This window comes from Rhinopithecus roxellana, chromosome 19, assembly GCF_007565055.1.
Source record: "Rhinopithecus roxellana isolate Shanxi Qingling chromosome 19, ASM756505v1, whole genome shotgun sequence".
In the NCBI taxonomy this organism is placed as follows: Eukaryota; Metazoa; Chordata; class Mammalia; order Primates; family Cercopithecidae; genus Rhinopithecus; species Rhinopithecus roxellana.
This window is the reverse complement of record NC_044567.1, coordinates 49,875,864-49,894,378: the sequence shown is the minus strand read 5'-3', so window position 1 is coordinate 49,894,378 and position 18,515 is coordinate 49,875,864. Positions and strand designations below refer to the sequence as shown.

At 43.9% G+C, this 18,515-nt stretch overlaps 1 protein-coding gene across 1 annotated transcript in view; it reads left to right on the top strand.

Moving 5' to 3' along the window:
- ASIC2 (acid sensing ion channel subunit 2) overlaps window positions 1-18,515 on the top strand; it is a 281,545-nt gene that overhangs the window by 253,972 nt on the left and 9,058 nt on the right. Inside the window, 3 exon segments of the mRNA XM_030924250.1 lie at window positions 12,834-12,984; window positions 15,388-15,444; window positions 17,354-17,507. Of these exon segments, the coding sequence (XP_030780110.1) occupies window positions 12,834-12,984; window positions 15,388-15,444; window positions 17,354-17,507 (362 nt within the window).

Below are 18,515 nucleotides of genomic sequence, written 5' to 3'. Positions count from 1 at the left end.
AAGAAGAGACATGGGGATGTTCTAAGAGGAGGATGTCAATTAGGACAGGCAAATGGACCAGCCACCATACTACCACCTTGAATGAAGGACTTTCATAAGTGCTTTCTTAACCTAAAGACTCAGACTCAACAGACGCATGTCAACACTGTGTAAGGTGCATCCATGTGTATTGTCTAATTTAACTCTCAGGAAGTCCTCAGAGTTGCAAATTATTATCTCTGTTTTACAGATAAGGAAACTGAGGCCCAGAGTAGTTAGGTAACTTGACGAAGACCACAGAGCTCTTCCCACCACCCCTCAGCTGTGTGGGCAGGAGGAGGAGGGAGAGAACAGGCTCCAGGGCTCTGGAGATGTGCCTCAAGATGGTAGCAGGAGGGGCTAAGGCAAACAGGGGCCCCTTGAGAGCAAGTACCCTGTTTTATGCGTCTCTATAGCCCCAGTGTCTGGCCCTGTGCCTGAAACATTCTAGGAATTAATGTAGTCTTTATACAACTAGGTTGGACCACTGGGGTAGTTCAGCTAACAAAAGTCTTTCTGAGGCCCCCAACAAGGTAACAGCCCAGGGTGCATCCCCACTCCTGTCTCTCACATTCTCAAAGGACATATCTGTCACGTTGAGCACTACCTTGTCAATGGTAGAGCCTTGCTGAGCAAGCCGAACACTCCTTTTGACTATGCTCTCTGAAAAACAGATAGCAAAGGAGACTTTTTGCCTCCACTCCCACGGCAGTTTTTCCCAGCGAGAAGGCTTTCAGGCTGGCTCTAAGCTAGGGTCATGCTGGCCTCATCTTGATCAGTTTCTCCAGACAAAGAAAAAAAGGAAGAAAACATTTCTGACCTAAATATTTAGACCATCCTAGTCCTAGTCATCTGAGAGTAGCCTATCCGCCTACCACCCTCCATCCTGGGTGGCAGTAAGTGAGATGTGTAGACTCAAAGACTTTGAAGACCCTGGAGCTTAGCAACCTTCTGGTCCAGACCCCTGATTCAATGGAGCAGATAAGCTAGGCTGAGAGGTTACAATTCATGCCCCAATAGTGCTCTTCTCACACCACCACCCACTACATTGCATTGCTGATACCATTGTGAAGAAGTGGTCAACACTGTTGGATGCTAGCTTCCCAGCCAATAATACACAGACAGACATCCCGGAAAGGAGACTTCATTGGAACCATGGGTCACTGGAGTGTGTCTCTTCTGGCCAGGTGGGCTCCAGTCGTCACTCACTGCACTCCCTGAGCCAACCTCCTAACTGGGGAGATAGAACGGCAATTCTGACTCACGGTGAGACCGTGGCTGCCGTTTATTCACCATCTATATACATCAGGCACTCTTGGAGATGTTCCATCTTGTTATACAACAAGGCAGAAAAATATCTTAACATCTAGCCTTGGAATTCCTCTTAGGGAGGGAACTTCCTTTCCTTGGGAAAATACTACGGTAGAGTGAGACTCCGTGGGAAAGGATGTTGCCATGTGCCAAGACTTCAGAATAGGATGAAACTGCTTAGGAACATGTTGATTCTGCTCCTGGAAAAGGGTAAGAGCACATGAGTGAGAGAGAAAGGAGGAGGGAGAAGAAAGAAAAAGATGGGGAGGGAGCAGGATTAGGCAGGTGAAGGAAGAGTAGAATCGTCTGTTCCAGTCGAAGGTTTTGCTTTGCTCTGAGGTAGCCCCCTCCTCCAACTCCCTCTGACAACTTCTGTATGTTCTAATGCCCAGAGTGAGTGGGCATTCTGTACAACTTAACAAGGGGCTGCGTTTTATGTCAGGTCCTATTATGCAGAACAGAGAGCAGATGTCAGCCAAGGGTAATAGCTGGGTTACACATACTTTAACATGTTCAAAACTCACAGCATCCTTTGAAGTAGCCAGTATCTCAGGATTGATTCTTATGCAGAAGGGAAGGTCAGAGAGGCTCTCAACCATTTGTCCAAGGTCCCCCAGCTAAGGTGGTGTCAGGGCCAGGATTCAAACCCAGCTTAGTCTTGACCACGGAGCACAGGCTCTTAAATGGGCATTCCCAGCAGAAGACGAGCCAGGATCTCAGACACACGGGTCAGTGAGGAAAGAGAGGAGGCCAGGCCAGGCCAGGCAAGGCTGAAGATCCTGACCTCCGCCTGGTCAGGAACCCTCAGGGATACCCCCAAGCCTAATGGACTTTGGTCCATGTAAGCAAATGTCCAATCCCTGTAGCACCATGGAACTGTGACTACCATGTCCAATCCCTGCTGCAGAAGGCCTAGAGGCTGACATAACAGGAGAGTCAGGTGGGTATCAGGTGAACAAGGTGGCTATCTCTCCCTGTATCCCTCCTTTTTTCCTCTCTCCTCATGTATGCTTTCCTGCCTTTCCAGGAGCAGAAACAAGATACTCTTAAGCAGTTTCATCATCTTCTCAGCATCTGCTCATAGCAGCATCTAAGTCAAAGCCTCAGAGTGTGGCTGCAGACACAAAGGAAGGAAGGGCCCAGAGAGCTTGGCAAGGTCCTAGGAGATTGGCTGGACTCCCCCTTAGGGCCGCGAAGACTGCGGACAGGGCCTTGGACAGCTGTGCTTGCTGCAGCGCCACCTGCTGGTGTGCTTTGGAATCTTTGGTCTGGGAAAGGCTGGAAAAGTCAATGATTGAAGAACAACATAAGAATGTCCCCAGGCAGGTTAAGGGCAAACATCAGCTTCTCTCCACGAAATGAAAGCGACTGTTGAGAGAAGCTCCAGACAGTGGAGCGATGAAAGACGTGCACTAGGGTATTTAATCACAAAAGTTCTTCATTCCTTGCTCTGGTGGTAAATTTAAGCAATTATCAAAGCCTCCAGCTCCATGGCACAGTGGAGAAAGAGTCGGGGGGGATGAGTTGTCAAGTACATGCAGGAGCATCTCAATCCTGGGTGTCTCTCCTCGATCTCCGGGCTAGCTCATCCACCCTACATCTTCATTATACACTAATGACTCCCACATTCATGTCTGTAGCCCAGATATCTCTCCCAGCTCCACTCCCATAGATCCATCTTCCTGATGACACCTTGACTTGGATGTCTGAACCAGGCAGGAGTCATTATCACAAGAAACTCAACTCAAAATAACTTAAGCCAAAAAGGGCAGAGATTTGCTGGACTGTTTAGCCAAATTGTAAAGAGAGCCAAGGTGGAGCTGGGATATTTGTTGAATAAATGAAAGGATAGAAAAACATGAAGGAGTTTATTAAGAGAAGGGGATGAGAACTAAGTCTTGGCAAGCACCTACTAGCATATGAGCACTGAACTTATTTAATCAGATAAGGAAACTAAAAACTGGGGCTGAGGGATGGGACTGTGTAGCTTACCCAAAGTCACACAGCGGTCTCATGAAAGAGTGGAGTTCAAGGTTCTGCATGGGTCATTCTGCTAGCTCTCATTCTCAACTTAGAATAAGAGATTTAAGGTCTATGATTAGACACAGGGCCTTAAGAGATCATGGAAGTCATCTCATCTAACTGTACACCCAATGCTTGAATCTCTCTCTCTTCCCATCCCAGCCAACTTGTTGTATAGTTTCTGCTTGAACAGCCCTGGTGATGGAGAACTCACTCCCAAGACAGTGATTTTATTATTGAATTATACCAGTGGATTAGAAAGTTCTTCCTTATGTTGAGCCAGAATGTGTCCAATGCTTATAATGTGCCTACCACAGTGCCTGCAACAAAAATAAACGTTATCATCATCCCACGTTCCTTATTACAACTATTCTTGTGTCTGTCTTTCCCTTGGGATGCCAGAAAACAAATCTAATTCTTCCCAGAGACAGTTCTTCAGATATTTGAAGATGGTGCTTCAGGTTCCCCCTGAGGCTTTGCTTACCCAAGATAAACAAATACTCCAACCCACTTTCAGACACTCATTGGTAAGCAAGAGTCGGTGCTGTGCACACAGTAATTTTCCAGCTGCTGTTGTGTGTGAGGCTTCAGAGACACTGATGGAGCAAATGATGAACCAGCCACAGCAGGGTAGGCGGAGTATCTGAATCATGACCTCTGCAAAAAAAAGAGGGGGAAGTGGCTGACCCTGAACAAACCTTGGCCCATCTCCAGCGCTTCACCAGCTACATTCATCGTCCACCCATTGTAAGAATCCATTTTTGTAGAAGAGAAAGAAACGAGTTTCCCTCAAAGTTAATCTACATCGTTTTAGACCCCCAGTCCCTGCCCAAAAGGCATGATTGGTCCCTCCAAAATCCAGACTGTGTGTTCATGGATCCAGTATTGAGCAATGTAGGGGATCCAACCAATTCTAAATCATAGAATATCAACACTTGAATGGGGCTTGGTGGTGTCTACCTTCCAATTCCTTCCTGTTTACAGATGAGAAACTAAGGTCCAGAGGGGAGCAGTGACTTATTCAAGGTCATACAGAAAATCTCTGTGAAAGCCTGTTTAGCTCACAAACTGAAAGGAAAGAGTAATATGATAAAGTAGAGCAAGGTTTCATGGGAAAGGAAGAACAGGGCCGTTAGATAAAGCCAAAGAAAGGCTGGGCATGATGACTCGCACTTGTAATCCCAGTGCTTTAGGAGGTGGAGGCAGAAGGATTGAGACCCTAACAAGACTCCATCTCTACAAAAAAAAAAAAAAAATGTTCAAAATATTAGCTGGCTGTGGTGGCACATCCCTGTAGTCCTAACTCCTTGGGAGGCTGAGGAGGGAAGATCGCTTGAGTCCAGGAGTTCAAGGCTGCGGTGAGCTATGATCATGGCACTGCACTCCAGCCTGGGCAATAAAGCAAGACTCTGTCTCTAAAACTAAATAAATAAATAAATAAGGTCTGAAAAGTGCTCCGTGGAGGGTTTCTCCATCCCTCCCGTTGATTTCCATGACATATAGAGCATTGTGGCACTATGTCACTAGCAAGCACATGTTGAGGATCAGAAATCTGCTGACTCTGCCCCTCACAAGGTATGTGATCTTGCACACACTACTTAACCTTCCTGAAACTCAGTTTCCTCATCAATAACATGGTAATAGGAACATCTACCTCAAAAAAAAAAAAAAAAAAAAAAAAAGCCCTGCAAATATTAAAGTAAGTAAATATAAAGCTTTTGGTTTTTCAGTAATGGTGGAGAAGCTAATATCAGACTAACTCTCCTGGAAATAGCAGTCATAAACTGTGGACAAAATATTTGCAAACTACTATTTGACAGCACTGGAGAGAGACCAAAACCAGGCATAAACCGGAGAGCACACGTTTATTTACCTGACTTCTCCCTTGAGGGCATTTCGAAGTTCTAAGGGAATACTGGGGATGGAGCTCAACCAGAAATCAGCAAGCATTTAGTTAAAGAACCAGAAATCAGTATTCAGAGTTGCCAGAAAGGCTGAAAATCGGAAGGGAAAATCCTAGAAAAGAGGGACCCACAGAGGGGGATCCCTCAAATTTTTACACAAACATCCCTAAAATCTAGGTTGAACTTTGAACTGTATGTGGATAGGGAGAGAGTCTAAAAAGCCCAGGGGGATGACAACAGTTGAAAGAGCTGAGTAGTAATTTTGGCTGCTGCCATTGCATGGGGAGATAGGCTACATATAAATCTCACCAAATTAGAAAATCTTGATGAACAACTCAGGCTGTCCATTAAGTCCAGAATTGTTATTCCTTAGGAGTTAAGATCACATCCCAAGACCAGGAGCTAAACCCCAGGACTAATGACAAAACTAAAATATACCTATCTCTAAACTAAGCCTTAGACAATGTCTCCATGAAATCAAAATAGTACACCATTAATTTAACCACCTACTAGAACAAAATTCAACAGCATTCAGAGAATGAAAATCTACCCAGAGTCACCAAAAAGAGTTATCTGAAATGTTCAGTATATAATAAAAATGACTGTCTCCCAGTATACAATCAAAAATTCCTAGACACATGAAGAAAGAGGGGAAACATGAAAAGAAAAATAAACCACCAGTAGAAATAGATCTACATATAATCCCAATGTTGGAATTAGAAAACAGCAACTTTATAATAACAATGATAAGCATGTTAAATAATTGCAGAAAAAGATGTAAATAATGAGAACATTTTAGTCAAGATGTGGAAACCTTTAAAAAAAATGAAAGCCCTAGAACTGAAAAACATACCATCTGAAATTTACAAATTGTTTTATGGAATCAATAGAAGATTGGATACAAAACAATAAATGAATGCCAAACTTGAGCACAGGTTAATAAAAATTATTAAAATCATACATAAAGAGAAAAAAGACTAACAGAAGGGAATAGAGTGCCAATGACTTGTGAGCAGTGTCGAGTACTCCAACATGCATATAAGCGGTATCCCTGAGAGGAGAGACGGAATCAGGCAGAAAAACAGTTGAAGAAATACTGGCTAATATTTTTTCAAATTTGTTCAAAAGCATCATTTCACAGATCCAGGATTCTCAAGAATCCCCAAGCAGGATAACTACAAAGAAAACCACACTTAAGCGTAATGTAGTTTAAATCCTGAGAAGCAAAGATGGAGAGAAAAGCACAAAGGCAGCCAGAGGGAGAAAAGGGGGCATAATACCTGCAGGGAACAATAAAAAGAATATGACTGATTCTCATCAGAAACAATGGAGGCCGAGACAGAGGATTAACACCTTTGAAATTTTGGAAGAAGACACTTATCAACCTAGAATTCTATCTACAGCCAAAATCCTTCAAAAATAATGAAAAAACTAAGACGTTGTAGGTTTCTTTAGTTGGTTCTGGGTGTTTATTTATTTGTTTGTTTTAGAGGAGTCTTATGCTCTGTCACCCAGGCTGGAGTGCAGTGGCACAATCATAGCTCACTGTAGCCTTGAACTCCTGGGTTCAAGCGATCTTCCCACCTCAGCCTCCTGAGTAGCTGAGACTGCAGGGGTGCACTACCACACCTGACTTTTTTTACTTGCTAGAGACAGGGTATTGTTCCAGGATCTCTAGGGTGTCGATTTTTCTGGCTGGAAACCTCTGTAGCCATGGTGCCTTTGCCTGAGTTCTTGTCCTGCATCCAGGAAGAATGAAGGATGCAGACAAGTGAAAGGAGATGAAGAAAAAGAAGAAGAAGCAGAAGGAGAAAGAGAAGGGAAGGAGAAGGAGAAGGAGATAAGTTTTATTTAGTGTTAGAACAGCTCAGAGAAGTGGGTAGTTCCTCTCTGCAGGCAGCTCACCCATCGAGTGTTCAGCTCTCAGCAGCGAGGAGGCCCTGGAGGGTAGCTCCTCTCTGCTGGCAGGTCGTCTCTGCAGCTCTCAGTGGAGAGGGTAGTCCTCTCTGCAGCTGGTCATCCCATCGTCTCCAGCTTTCAGCAGAGAAAGTACTCGTCCTTGCAGCTGGTCGTCCAGTCCCCTCGTCTCTGTGACCTCTTGGTCCTCCGGCCATCCTCTGTTCTGCTCTGGCTGAGCCCAGGGCTTTTATGGACCTCAGAGGGGAGGAAGTGTGTGCTGATTCATGCATGAGCAGCCATGGGTGGGCCTGGAAGGGGCACCCTGAGTCCCAACTCCAGTGGCAAGACTGGCAGTCCCTCCCACAGCCTTCAGGTCTTCCCTGGTCTGAAGGTGGGTCGTTACTGGGGACCTGCCCCCTTCCTGCCAGGAATCAGTCTGCCTCCTGCGGTACTTCATGGCCCCGGGCCTTGGCCCCCAACCCTGCTCCAAGTTCAGAGGAGGCTCCAAGAGTCAAGAGAGGCCAGGCAGTGGGAGCAGACACCCACCAGTCTGCAGGGACGGGTTGGGGTGGTCCTTTCTGGGGCCACTTAGGGTGCAGGCTACAGAGATGCCCAGGTCCTGTACTGGGAGGGCAGCTGCAGCTGTACCTGGGAGCTCCCACCCACCAACTTGGAAGGGGCAGAGCTCCCACTTGTTCCCTGCTCTTCCCTGCTTCCTGGAGTGGGAGGCCCAGGTCTGCAGCCATGGGTGCCACAGCTGCAGCTGCAACCTCAGGAAGGCAGATCCTGCCTGTTGCCAGCTCCCAGAAGAGCACAGGGAGGCTCGGATCCACAGCTGCAGTTTGGGTGGCTGTAGCCCTGTCCAGGAGTTACAGGAGGCCTGGGTCTGCAGCTGTGGGTGCAGTGGCACGTGAAGCTCCAGTCTTTACTCAGAAGGGTCGGGACTCCCACTGGCTCCATGGAGTATGCGCCCTAGCTGCACAGCTGCAGCGGGCATGATGGTAGCAGCCACTGCCATCAGCATCACTATGTTGCCTAGGCTGGTCTTGAACTCCTTGCCTTAAGGAATGAAACTTAAGGAATGAAAACTGAGAAATTTTGCCACAAGTAAACCCATTCTTAAAAAAAAAAAAAGTTAAAAGAGATTCTTCAGCCTGATGGGAAATGATATCAGATGGAAAATTCACATCTGTAAGGAGCATGATGAGCAATAAAAATGGTATATATGTGGATAAATATAAAACATAAGCTTTCTTTCTTCTTTAAAAGTCAATGGGCTGCTTAAGGCAAAAATAATATTAACAGTGTGACCAGGCACAGTGGCTCACGCTTGTAATCCCAGCACTTGGGAGACTGAGGCAGGTGGATCATTTGAGGTCAGGAGTTTGAGACCAGCTTGGCCAACATAGTGAAGGTCTGTCTCTATAAAAGTACAAAAATTAGCTGGGCATGGTGGTTCATGCCTATAGTCCCAGCTACTCGGGAGATTGAAGCAGGAGAATTGCTTAAACCCAGGAGACGGAGATTGCAGAGAGCAGAGATCACGCCACTGCACTCCAGCCTGGGTAAGAGAGTGAGACTTTGTCTCAAAACAAAAACAAACAAACAAACAAAAAAAACAGTGTATTATAGTGTTTATAACAGAGGTAGAAGTAAAATGTATGACACAGAAGCAATATAAATAGAATTAATAGAATTATATGTGAACCGGCATAATACTAATTCAAGGTATATTGTGATGTTAAGGATGAATACTGTAAATCCTAGAGCAACAACTAAAAATAATAATACAAAGAGGTATAAATTGAAACTCAAAGGAGAAAACAGAATGAACCATTAAAATAATATTCAATTAATCCAAAAAGAGTCAGAAGAGAGAGAAAAAAGAAGAAATAGAAATGGGGACAAATAGAAAACAAAGAACAACATGATAACTTCAACCCAACTATATCAAAAATTGCGTTAAGTGTAGATAGATCAAACCCTCCAATTAAAAGACAGAGCTTGTCAGACAGGATGAAATACAACACTCAAATAGATGTACCTTAAAAACACATTCAAAAAGAGATGTACCTTAAATGTATAAAGATTCTGACAGTTAAAAGTAAAAGGATTAAAACAAAATAATAGAAAAAGATAAATAGTTGGAGAATAAAGCTGGCACGTCTGTTATCATGCAAAGTAAACTTCAAAACAAGGACACTGCATGAGATGATTATTCACAACGATGACAGGATCAAGTCATCCGGAAGACATAGCAATCCTAAATATGTATACGCCTAATAAGTTTCAGAGATACCCAAAGCAAAAATTGAGAAAACTAAAGGGAGAAACAGACAAATCCATAGTCATAATTAGACATTTTGATACTCCTCTCTCATAATTGATGAATAAGTAGACTAAAAAGTTAGTAAAGATATAGAAGATCCGAGCAACACTATTAAGCAACTAAACCTAATTGCCTTTTGTAAAACAGTATGCCAACAGTTACAGAATGCATATACTTTTCAAGTGCACATGGAACATTCAACAAGATCGAACATTGATTTATTTTTCTGGTCCAGTATCATAAAAACATCTCAATAAATGTTAAAGAAATGAAACCATCGGGAGAATGTTTTCTGACCAAAGCATAATGAAATTAGAAATTATTAACAATAAGGAAAAATGGAATGCAAATTACCAACAATCAGGCATGAAAAGACATAACCATAGATCCTACAGACATTAAAAAAATGGTGAGAGAATATTACATACAACTTTATGCCCACAAATTCAAAAATCTAGATGGAATGAACAAATTCCTTGGGGAAAAAACACAACTTACCAAAACTAGCACAAGAACAGAAATAGAAAATCTGAATGTCTCCGTATCTATTAAAGGAATTGAATTCATAATTAAAAGTCTTCACACGCGTACACACAATCACCAGGTCCAGATGGCTTCACTGGCAAATTCTATCAAACATTTAAGTTAGAAATGGTACCAAGTCCATACAAATTCAGAAAATAGAGAAAGAGGAAACACTTCATAACTGCTTTCATGAGGTCAGTATACTCCCAATACCAAAACTTGACAAGGAGATTATAAGAAAAGTAAATTAAATACAATATGCCTCATAAACATAGATGCAAAAAAACCTCCACAAGGTACTAGCAAATTGATTAGAGCAATATATAAGGAGGATAATAAATTATGACTAAGTGGAGTTTATCCCAGGAATGTAAGTTGGTTTCAGCGTCTTCAGATCAATCATTACCATTCACTGTGTTAATAGAATGAAGAAGAAAAGTTGTGTGATCATCTCAATAGAAGTAGAAAATATATTTGCCTAAATATATATCATTGATGATAAAAACTCTCAGCAAATGAGAAATAAGACAGAACTTTCTCAATGTGACAAGCACATCTAAGAAAAACATATGCCTAATATATTACGGTGAAATAATGAACCCTCCTTCCTAAGATCAGGAACAAGGGAAGATACCCTCTCTCTCCAATTTTATTCCAACTTGATACTTTCTAGCTAATACAGCAGGGTAAGAAAAATAAATTAAAAATAATAATAAAGACTAGAAAGAAAGAAGTAAAACTCAGCAACAAAAAAAGAATGAACTACTAATATGTGCAAAAGCATGAATGAATCTCAAAAACGTTATGCTGAGAGAAAGAAGCCAGACACAAAAGAATGCATATTGTTTGATTCTATTTATATACAATACTAACACAGGCAAACCTAGTTTATAACAACACAAAGCATATTGGGGGTTGCCTGAGGGTTGGCAGGGAGGAAGTGACTGCAAATAGGAAATTCTGGGGGTTCATGGAAATGTTCTATACCTGATTAGGGTAGTTGTTACAAGGGTGTATACACTTGTAAAAATGTATTAAATTGCACATTAAAATCGATGCATTTTATTGTATATAAATTATATCTTCTGAAGTTGATTTTAAAAAATAGATACCATTAAGAGAATGAAAAGGTAAGCCACAGACTATAGGTGGTATAGACAAAATATTTACCATACATGTATCTGACAAAGGACTTGAATCCAGAATATACGAACAACTCTTACAACCCAAAAGTAAAAGTAAAAAAATAATAATTTTTAGTGGACAAAAAAACTCAGACATTTCACAAAATATTATACATGAACGGCTAATAAACACATAACTTGTGCTCAAAATCATCCATCAGGGAACCGCAAATACAAGTGAGACACAACTGCACACCTACAAAATGGCTAAAGTCAAAAAGGTGGATGAAGTCAAGATTTGGCATGGACATAGAATAATGAGGATTCTCAGACACTACTGGTGGAAATATACAACAGAAGAACCACTTTAGATAACGTCTGGGCAGTTTCCTATAAGGCTGTGCCTATACCTATCTTACAAACCAGCTATTCCACTGCTAGCCATTTACTCAAGAGAAATTAAAACATATGCCTACAAAATGACTTATGTATAAATAGTCATAGGAGTTTTCTCATGATTACCAAAAACTGGAAACAATCCAAAAGCCCATGATCAAGTGAATGGATAAGCAAATTGAAGTGTAGTCATACATAATGCCGGAAAACTATTCAGCAATATAAAGGAAAGAACTCCTGGGGCAAACAACCATGTAGATGAACCTCAACGACATCATGCTGAGTGAAAGAAGCTAGACGCAAAAGAGCACATAGGGTAAGCTTTCATTTATATGAAGTTTGAGAACAGGCAAAGCCAACCTATGGTGAGAGAATTCATAACCATGATTACCCAGGTAGGTTGGGGACTGATTGGACAGGAACAGAAATGAACTTTCTAGGGTGATTTAAAATGTCCTCTATCTTGGTTAGTGTGCTGGTTACATGCGCGAACACATTTTTAGAATATATTGAATAGTGTACTTAATGTTTGCACATTTTATTGTGTTTTTATTCTTTAATCTTAAAAAATGGATATAAAGGACTTAACACATAGAAAATGCTCAACAACCATTATTTTCCTCATCCTTCACCCTTCCCATTCCCACTAGGCAAGTACCATAGATGCTAGGAGAACATTTATGATCGCTGGACCTCTGAGAATAGGAGTGTAATTTTCTTCAAAGGGAAAAGATGCCGTCTACAGCATGACCTGGGGAGTCTCTCTAGTCCAGGCCCAGGACTGTAAATAACAAGGATAGTGCCTAGAGCCATTTCATTCTGAATCTTCCTCTGGGTTTTGTCCTCCAGGTTTAGGTCTGGGATTCCAATGTTTCAAACCAAGAGGGTGGAATTTAGTTGGGTCTTTCCAAGAGATGCGAGATGACAAAATGTGGGAGTGGGAAGACATGATGGGGTTAAGAGACTCTCAGGAGAACCACATTTAAAGAAGGTTATAGAAGCTAAGTTAGGGTGGGGCCTGATGGTGTGCCCCTGTAGTCTCAACTACTAGAGAGGCTGAGAGAGGAGGATCGCTTGAACCAGGAGTTCAAAGCCAGCCTGGACAACATGGTGAAACTTTGTCTCTAAGAAAAAAAATAAAAAATTAAGATAAGGTAAGTAAACTAGTGTTGGAGCCAGATGTTGAAGATCTATAAAGTTAATGGTATTTAAATGCTTAATAATTGTTTTTTGATTGAGTAAGTAAATGAAGGAGTTACTGAGTCTGTTGAGGCTGACTACCACCCACTCCTTCCTGTCTTGCAGCTCACATACCTGCCCCCACCGTGGGGTGAGTGCCGATCCTCAGAGATGGGCCTCGACTTTTTTCCTGTTTACAGTATCACCGCCTGTAGGATTGACTGTGAGACCCGCTACATCGTGGAAAATTGCAACTGCCGCATGGTTCACATGCCAGGTCAGTGCCACGGCAGGGTGGCCACAGGGCCCCTGGGATCTGCCTGGGACCTGCCTTGCATTTCTCATCCTAATGGGAAACACTTCACCCACTTCGCTAGGATCCAAAAAGATGATGTTCTGGGAAGACTCTGTTATTTGGTGCCTATTTAGAGGGCAGGTGGAAACTTCTAGTCCAGCACCCAAGACAGCATCCTGCTATCCAGAAGCACCCAGTGTTGGGGGAATGTCCATCCCAGTGTTCAATGTTTGCCAATTGTCTGCTGCTCTTACCTCTGAGAGTTTAGTGTCCAGACAACTGGATGTTTGCAATTCTTACAGCTCATGTAGTACATGTTTGAGCATCCAGATGTTTCTTTCTTTCATCCAGATGTTTCCCTTTTGGTGTCCAAATGTCTAGCACTCCTTCAAATGAGGCAATAGTCTATTAGCCAGCAAATAAATGTGCATGTAATGACACCTCTGTTGCCACACTAACAATGCATGTGGCCATCTCATGCAGTTGGCATACTAGAAGCTGAAGTGCAAAGTGGAAAGCTGATCTGGGGAGGAAGAGCGTGGTGTTGCAGCCAGGACACATGAATGGAGCCTTGGTTTCTAATTTAGGTTCTTCCGCTCATTTACTGTGTGACCTGTTTACTAAACCTCTCTGTTCTCACGTTTACGGTCTTTAAAACACAATCATTAGCTGTTACAACGTGAAAATTAGGCTAGGATATAAAAATGTTTTGTAATCTATAAAAGTCAGTGGTTGTTATTTAGCATATTGGAAGAGGGCACCAAAAGTCATGTTGACTGAAGACCTACTATGTGCTGGGAATGTTGTTATTGTATTTAGTAGCTGTTATTTCATGGTTATATCATACTTTATTCAATTTTACTTAACTAAATTCTTATACTGGACATTTGGTTCATTACCAATTGTTTTCTGTTATAATCCATGCTGAAATGAACATCCTCATTGCCACATTCTGAATTATTTCATTAGTTGTCAGCAATTTCCTTAGTAATCTAAGATTTAAATTACTGATCTTTAAAATTGCCTCTGTCAAAAGGGACTTTGCCAAAATGATTAAGGTTACCAACTTTAAGTGGGGGAGATAATCTAGGTGGGCCCAAACCTAATCAGAGTCCTCAAAATCAATCCCCCTTTTCCAGCTAGGGTCAGAAGGAGAAGTGACTATGAAAGAAGGGTCAGAGAGATGCAAACTTGTTCACTTTGAAGATGGAAGAATGTGGGTAGTCGATGCATGTGGGTGGCCAATGAATGTAGGGATGGTCTTTGGAAGCTGAGAAAGGCGAGGAAATGAATTCTCCCCTACAGCCTCCAAAAAGCCACCCAACACCTTGATTCTGGACCAATGAGACCGATACCTAACTTCTGACCTACTAAGTTGTAACATAATAATAAATTCATATGTTTTAAATAATAGTAAAATAAAATGGCCTCTGAGCTTCCTAGAAGACAGAGCAAACAGGGAAACATGTCAAGCTGTTGTTTTTGGAAAGGAGAAAGTTTATTAACTCTTCAGCTCAGAAAAAGGATTTTGGGGAAGTGATAAGGAAAAAACATTATGGTGGACTTTAGCACTTGGTAAAAGAAAGAAAAAAGATCCTGGGTTTCTACAAAGAGAGCCCAGCAAGGAGAACCCAGCAATAGGGAATATTATTCACCTGATGCTCAGACTAGGCCACCAGCCAGTGAGGTTTTCCCCACCAACCCTTAGCCAAAGGCAAGCAGTAGAGGTGTCAATCACACCCATGACACTAATACTGACATCTCAGTGACTAATGTGGAATTATGAGCAAAGCAATGAAGAAACACAAAGCAACCGTTGTTCCCATACAGCAGTGTGGTTGTGCTGAGAAGAGCTCTAGGCTCTGGATCAGACTGACCTCTGTTCAAAGCCCACCTCCATCACTACTAGGCTTGGTGTCCTGGGAAGGTAAGATGCTTAAGCCTCAAAATTCTTGTGGGTAAAACAGATATAGTACTTCTGACTTCAAAGGGTGCCTGTATGGGTTAAAGAAGATGATGTATAGCCAGGCTTACAAGGTGCTTACCACCACCTCCCTAGTCTCAATTCTCAAGGTGAGCTCACCTGTCACCAACAAGAGCTGGCTGGACCTACAGAGAAACATGGGAGAAGTTAGCCATACAGATCCTACTGTCTCCTGCTCAACGAGGTGAACAGCCTGCCCAAGCTTACATAGCAGATCAGAAGCCAGTCTTCCAGCTTTGGGGTGCACTCTGATCCCAGACTCTCTTCGAACTGCCCACCGGCAGGCCGCTGCCCCTTCAACTGCCAGGAGGCACTCCCTTCCCTAAGCCCAAAGCAGAGGAGGTGTTGCTGACATGAATGTTCCTGCCTGAGTAACTCCGTCTGGTGTTTCTTCTTTGCAGGGGATGCCCCTTTCTGTACCCCTGAGCAGCACAAGGAGTGTGCAGAGCCTGCCCTAGGTCAGTACTCAGGAGACAGATGGAATCATGGGGGCAGGGGGCCTGAGACTGAGATCCAGGAGATCATCTTGGTGTGGGGAAAGATCAAGTGGAAGAAGGAATAGAGAGAGGATGAGAAGAAAGCGGCTGGCCGAGTGGAGTTGCTGCAGAGATGGGAGAGGGAGATGGAGAGGAGGAAGAAGAGGAGGTTGGGGAGGGAATTGGTGCAAGAGGGTAAGGGCTGGAAATGGAAGAGGGGAGAGAAAGGAGGTATGGAAGGTGGAGATGGAGAAGGAGTAGGTTTCAAGGGAAACGGAGGGTGCTAAGGAAAGCAGGGGAGAGGACAGAGGTGGAGAGAGGATAGACAGTGGGCAGCCAGGTGGGCACCAGAGAAGCTTGGCAATACCTCCCCTCACACAATCTGATGGTGTCTATGTGGGGAGGCCAAGGTGATTCTGAAGTCACATCTTTCTTCTGCTCCATTGAGCCTGGGGGAGGTGGAGGAGGGCTGGAGAGGTAAGGTCAGGTTTGCATTGCATGTGTGCAAATGGAAAACACAGAGCACACTCCTTCCTCCTCCCCAAGGGGCCTGCTGGGGGTCTGCCAGTTGGAAGAACTCTGCTGGTTCCCCAGCTGGAAAACTAGGAGGGAGAGAGAGTGCACAAACAAGCTGCCACCCCAAAGCTAGGCCCACTCTGCATGCTCGCCTCTCTCTGGACCCAGGAAATGGCTTACAATCAAGACAAGCAGACTTTTTAAACAATGTGCACTCAAGTTCGTTCAGCATCTGCACTTGCTTGGAGCTAAGTGAGGCAGTGTTGGCCTCAGGTCCGGATACCTCCAGGAGGACTAGAGAGGGAGGCCTGGCTGAGAGGGGAGGGAGTGACTTCTGATGTGTGCAAAGACTCAGCAAAACCCAGGGTAGCCTGAAACACTGAGGTGGCTAGAGGAAAAAGGGAAGGAGGTGTTAAAGAAAAAATCACTCTGACACTAGTTACGATGGTAAGGAAGTCTTTATTCAGGGGAATTGCAACAGGTGTCAAGAGTATCACAATAGGGGAAAGAGATGGGACTCAACTCAGAATACAGCCAAGACAGCTGGAGATTCACGGCCATCAAGCAGAGCGAGGGCTCAGTAGATGTAAAATTACCCAGAGAAATCCTCAAAGGTAGGGGGAAATCTGCTGACGGCAGGCCAGGCTGACCAGATATCAAGGGTGGGGGATTCTGTCTAAACTGACTTTGGCAGGATTCTTGCTAAAACTGGGCTAGGCAGGCCCAGCACGGATGGGGGCCAAGGTCAAGGCCTAGTCGAGAATAGGGCTCTGAAGAGCCTGGCTAAGTTTGATTAGGGAGAAAGTCTTTGTCAGAGGGAAATGATGCCTTAAACGTTATGTCTAATTGGAAGAAGAGAGGAGAGGGCAGGAAGGGTTCCTGATGCAGGTAGTTGCCTCCAGGGAAAGGAATGAAGGATCTTTGCCTGCATCCTAACCCACCAGGCAGAGGAGGTGGGCACTGGCTATGAGGGAGTCCCGGCAGGATTAGCACAGAGCCCTGGGTTTCAGGTAAAACGATCTCCCACATTTGCTTTGATGGTGGCCCACTCTGTGGATGAGAATACTGAGGCTAGAAGCAGGGAAGAAAGCCATGGGAAGCTGAGGGCACCGGGACTCTCTTGGAGACCTCTGCAAAAGTGGTCACATTTCAGTAATGTTTAGAGTGACATGACAGTTAAAGGAAGCAGAAGGAAAACAAGATCAACCTACAGCAAAAGCCCAGTTCCCCTCTCTCCACAATCCCCGCCCCTCACTTTCCCCGGACCAGCACCCCTTCCTAGCTCACTTTTCAGCTGCTAGAATCCAGATACTCTGGACCCTTAGAAATCCCAGTCCCCACATCTGACTAAGCCCCACCTCGCTCTCCCCTCCAGGTCTGCTGGCGGAAAAGGACAGCAATTACTGTCTCTGCAGGACACCCTGCAACCTGACCCGCTACAACAAAGAGCTCTCCATGGTGAAGATCCCCAGCAAGACATCAGCCAAGTACCTTGAGAAGAAATTTAACAAATCAGAAAAATATATCTCGTAAGTTTAGTGGGCATGGTAGGCAGGAGGAAGGGGGAAATGGATAAGGAGGAGATTGGAGGCAATCAAGGAGGAAAGCAGAGAAAAGCATTTGGTTCAAGTCAGCAAACATTCATTGAGCACCTTCTGTGTGTCAAGCTCTGCTTCATGCTCAGACTACAAAGACAAAGATAAGTAAGACACAGCCCCTGCCCTTAAGGAGCTTGCAGTCTTACAGAGAGACAAGTACACATTGAATGGCATATAGGGTGACTCTGGCTATCATAGGGGGATGCATATGGAAGGAGAGAATGATGGGTTAGCTGCAGCTTGCAAAGAGGTGACATCAGGGAAAGCTTCAGAGATATATATTTTTTTTTGAGACGGAGTCTCGCTCTGTCGCCCAGGCTGGAGTGCCATGGCGCAATCTCGGCTCACTGCAAAGTCCACTTCCCAGGTTCACACCATTCTCCTGCCTCAGCCTCATGAGTAACTGGAACTACAGGCCTCCGCCACCATGCCCGGCTAATTTTTTTGTATTTTTAGTAGACATGGGGTTTCACTGTGTATTAGCCAGGATGGTCTCGATCTCCTGACCTCGTGATCCACCCACCTCGGCCTCCTAAAGTGCTGGGATTACAGGCGTGAGCCACCTCGCCCGGCCCAGAGATTTTTTTAAAGGATGTATAGTTTTCCAGGCAGAACTTGCACATTCTATTCCCTCTGCCTAGAATTCTTTTCCTCCCGCCTTCCAGCTAACTGCTTCCTCCTTAAGCGGGTCTCCAATTAAATGTCATCTCCAGCCAGACATGGTGGCTTATGCCTGTAATCCCAATGTTTTGGGAGGCCAAGGCAGGAGGATTGCTTCAGGCCAGGAGTTCAAGCTCAGCCTGGGCAACATAGTTAGACCCTGTCTCTAAAACAAATATAAAACAAAAATAAAAATAAAATTGAAGTTATCTCAGGCATCTAGATGAGGTGCACTCCTGTTATTTTTCTCTCAAAGTCCTCTCGTGTTTTCCTTTATAA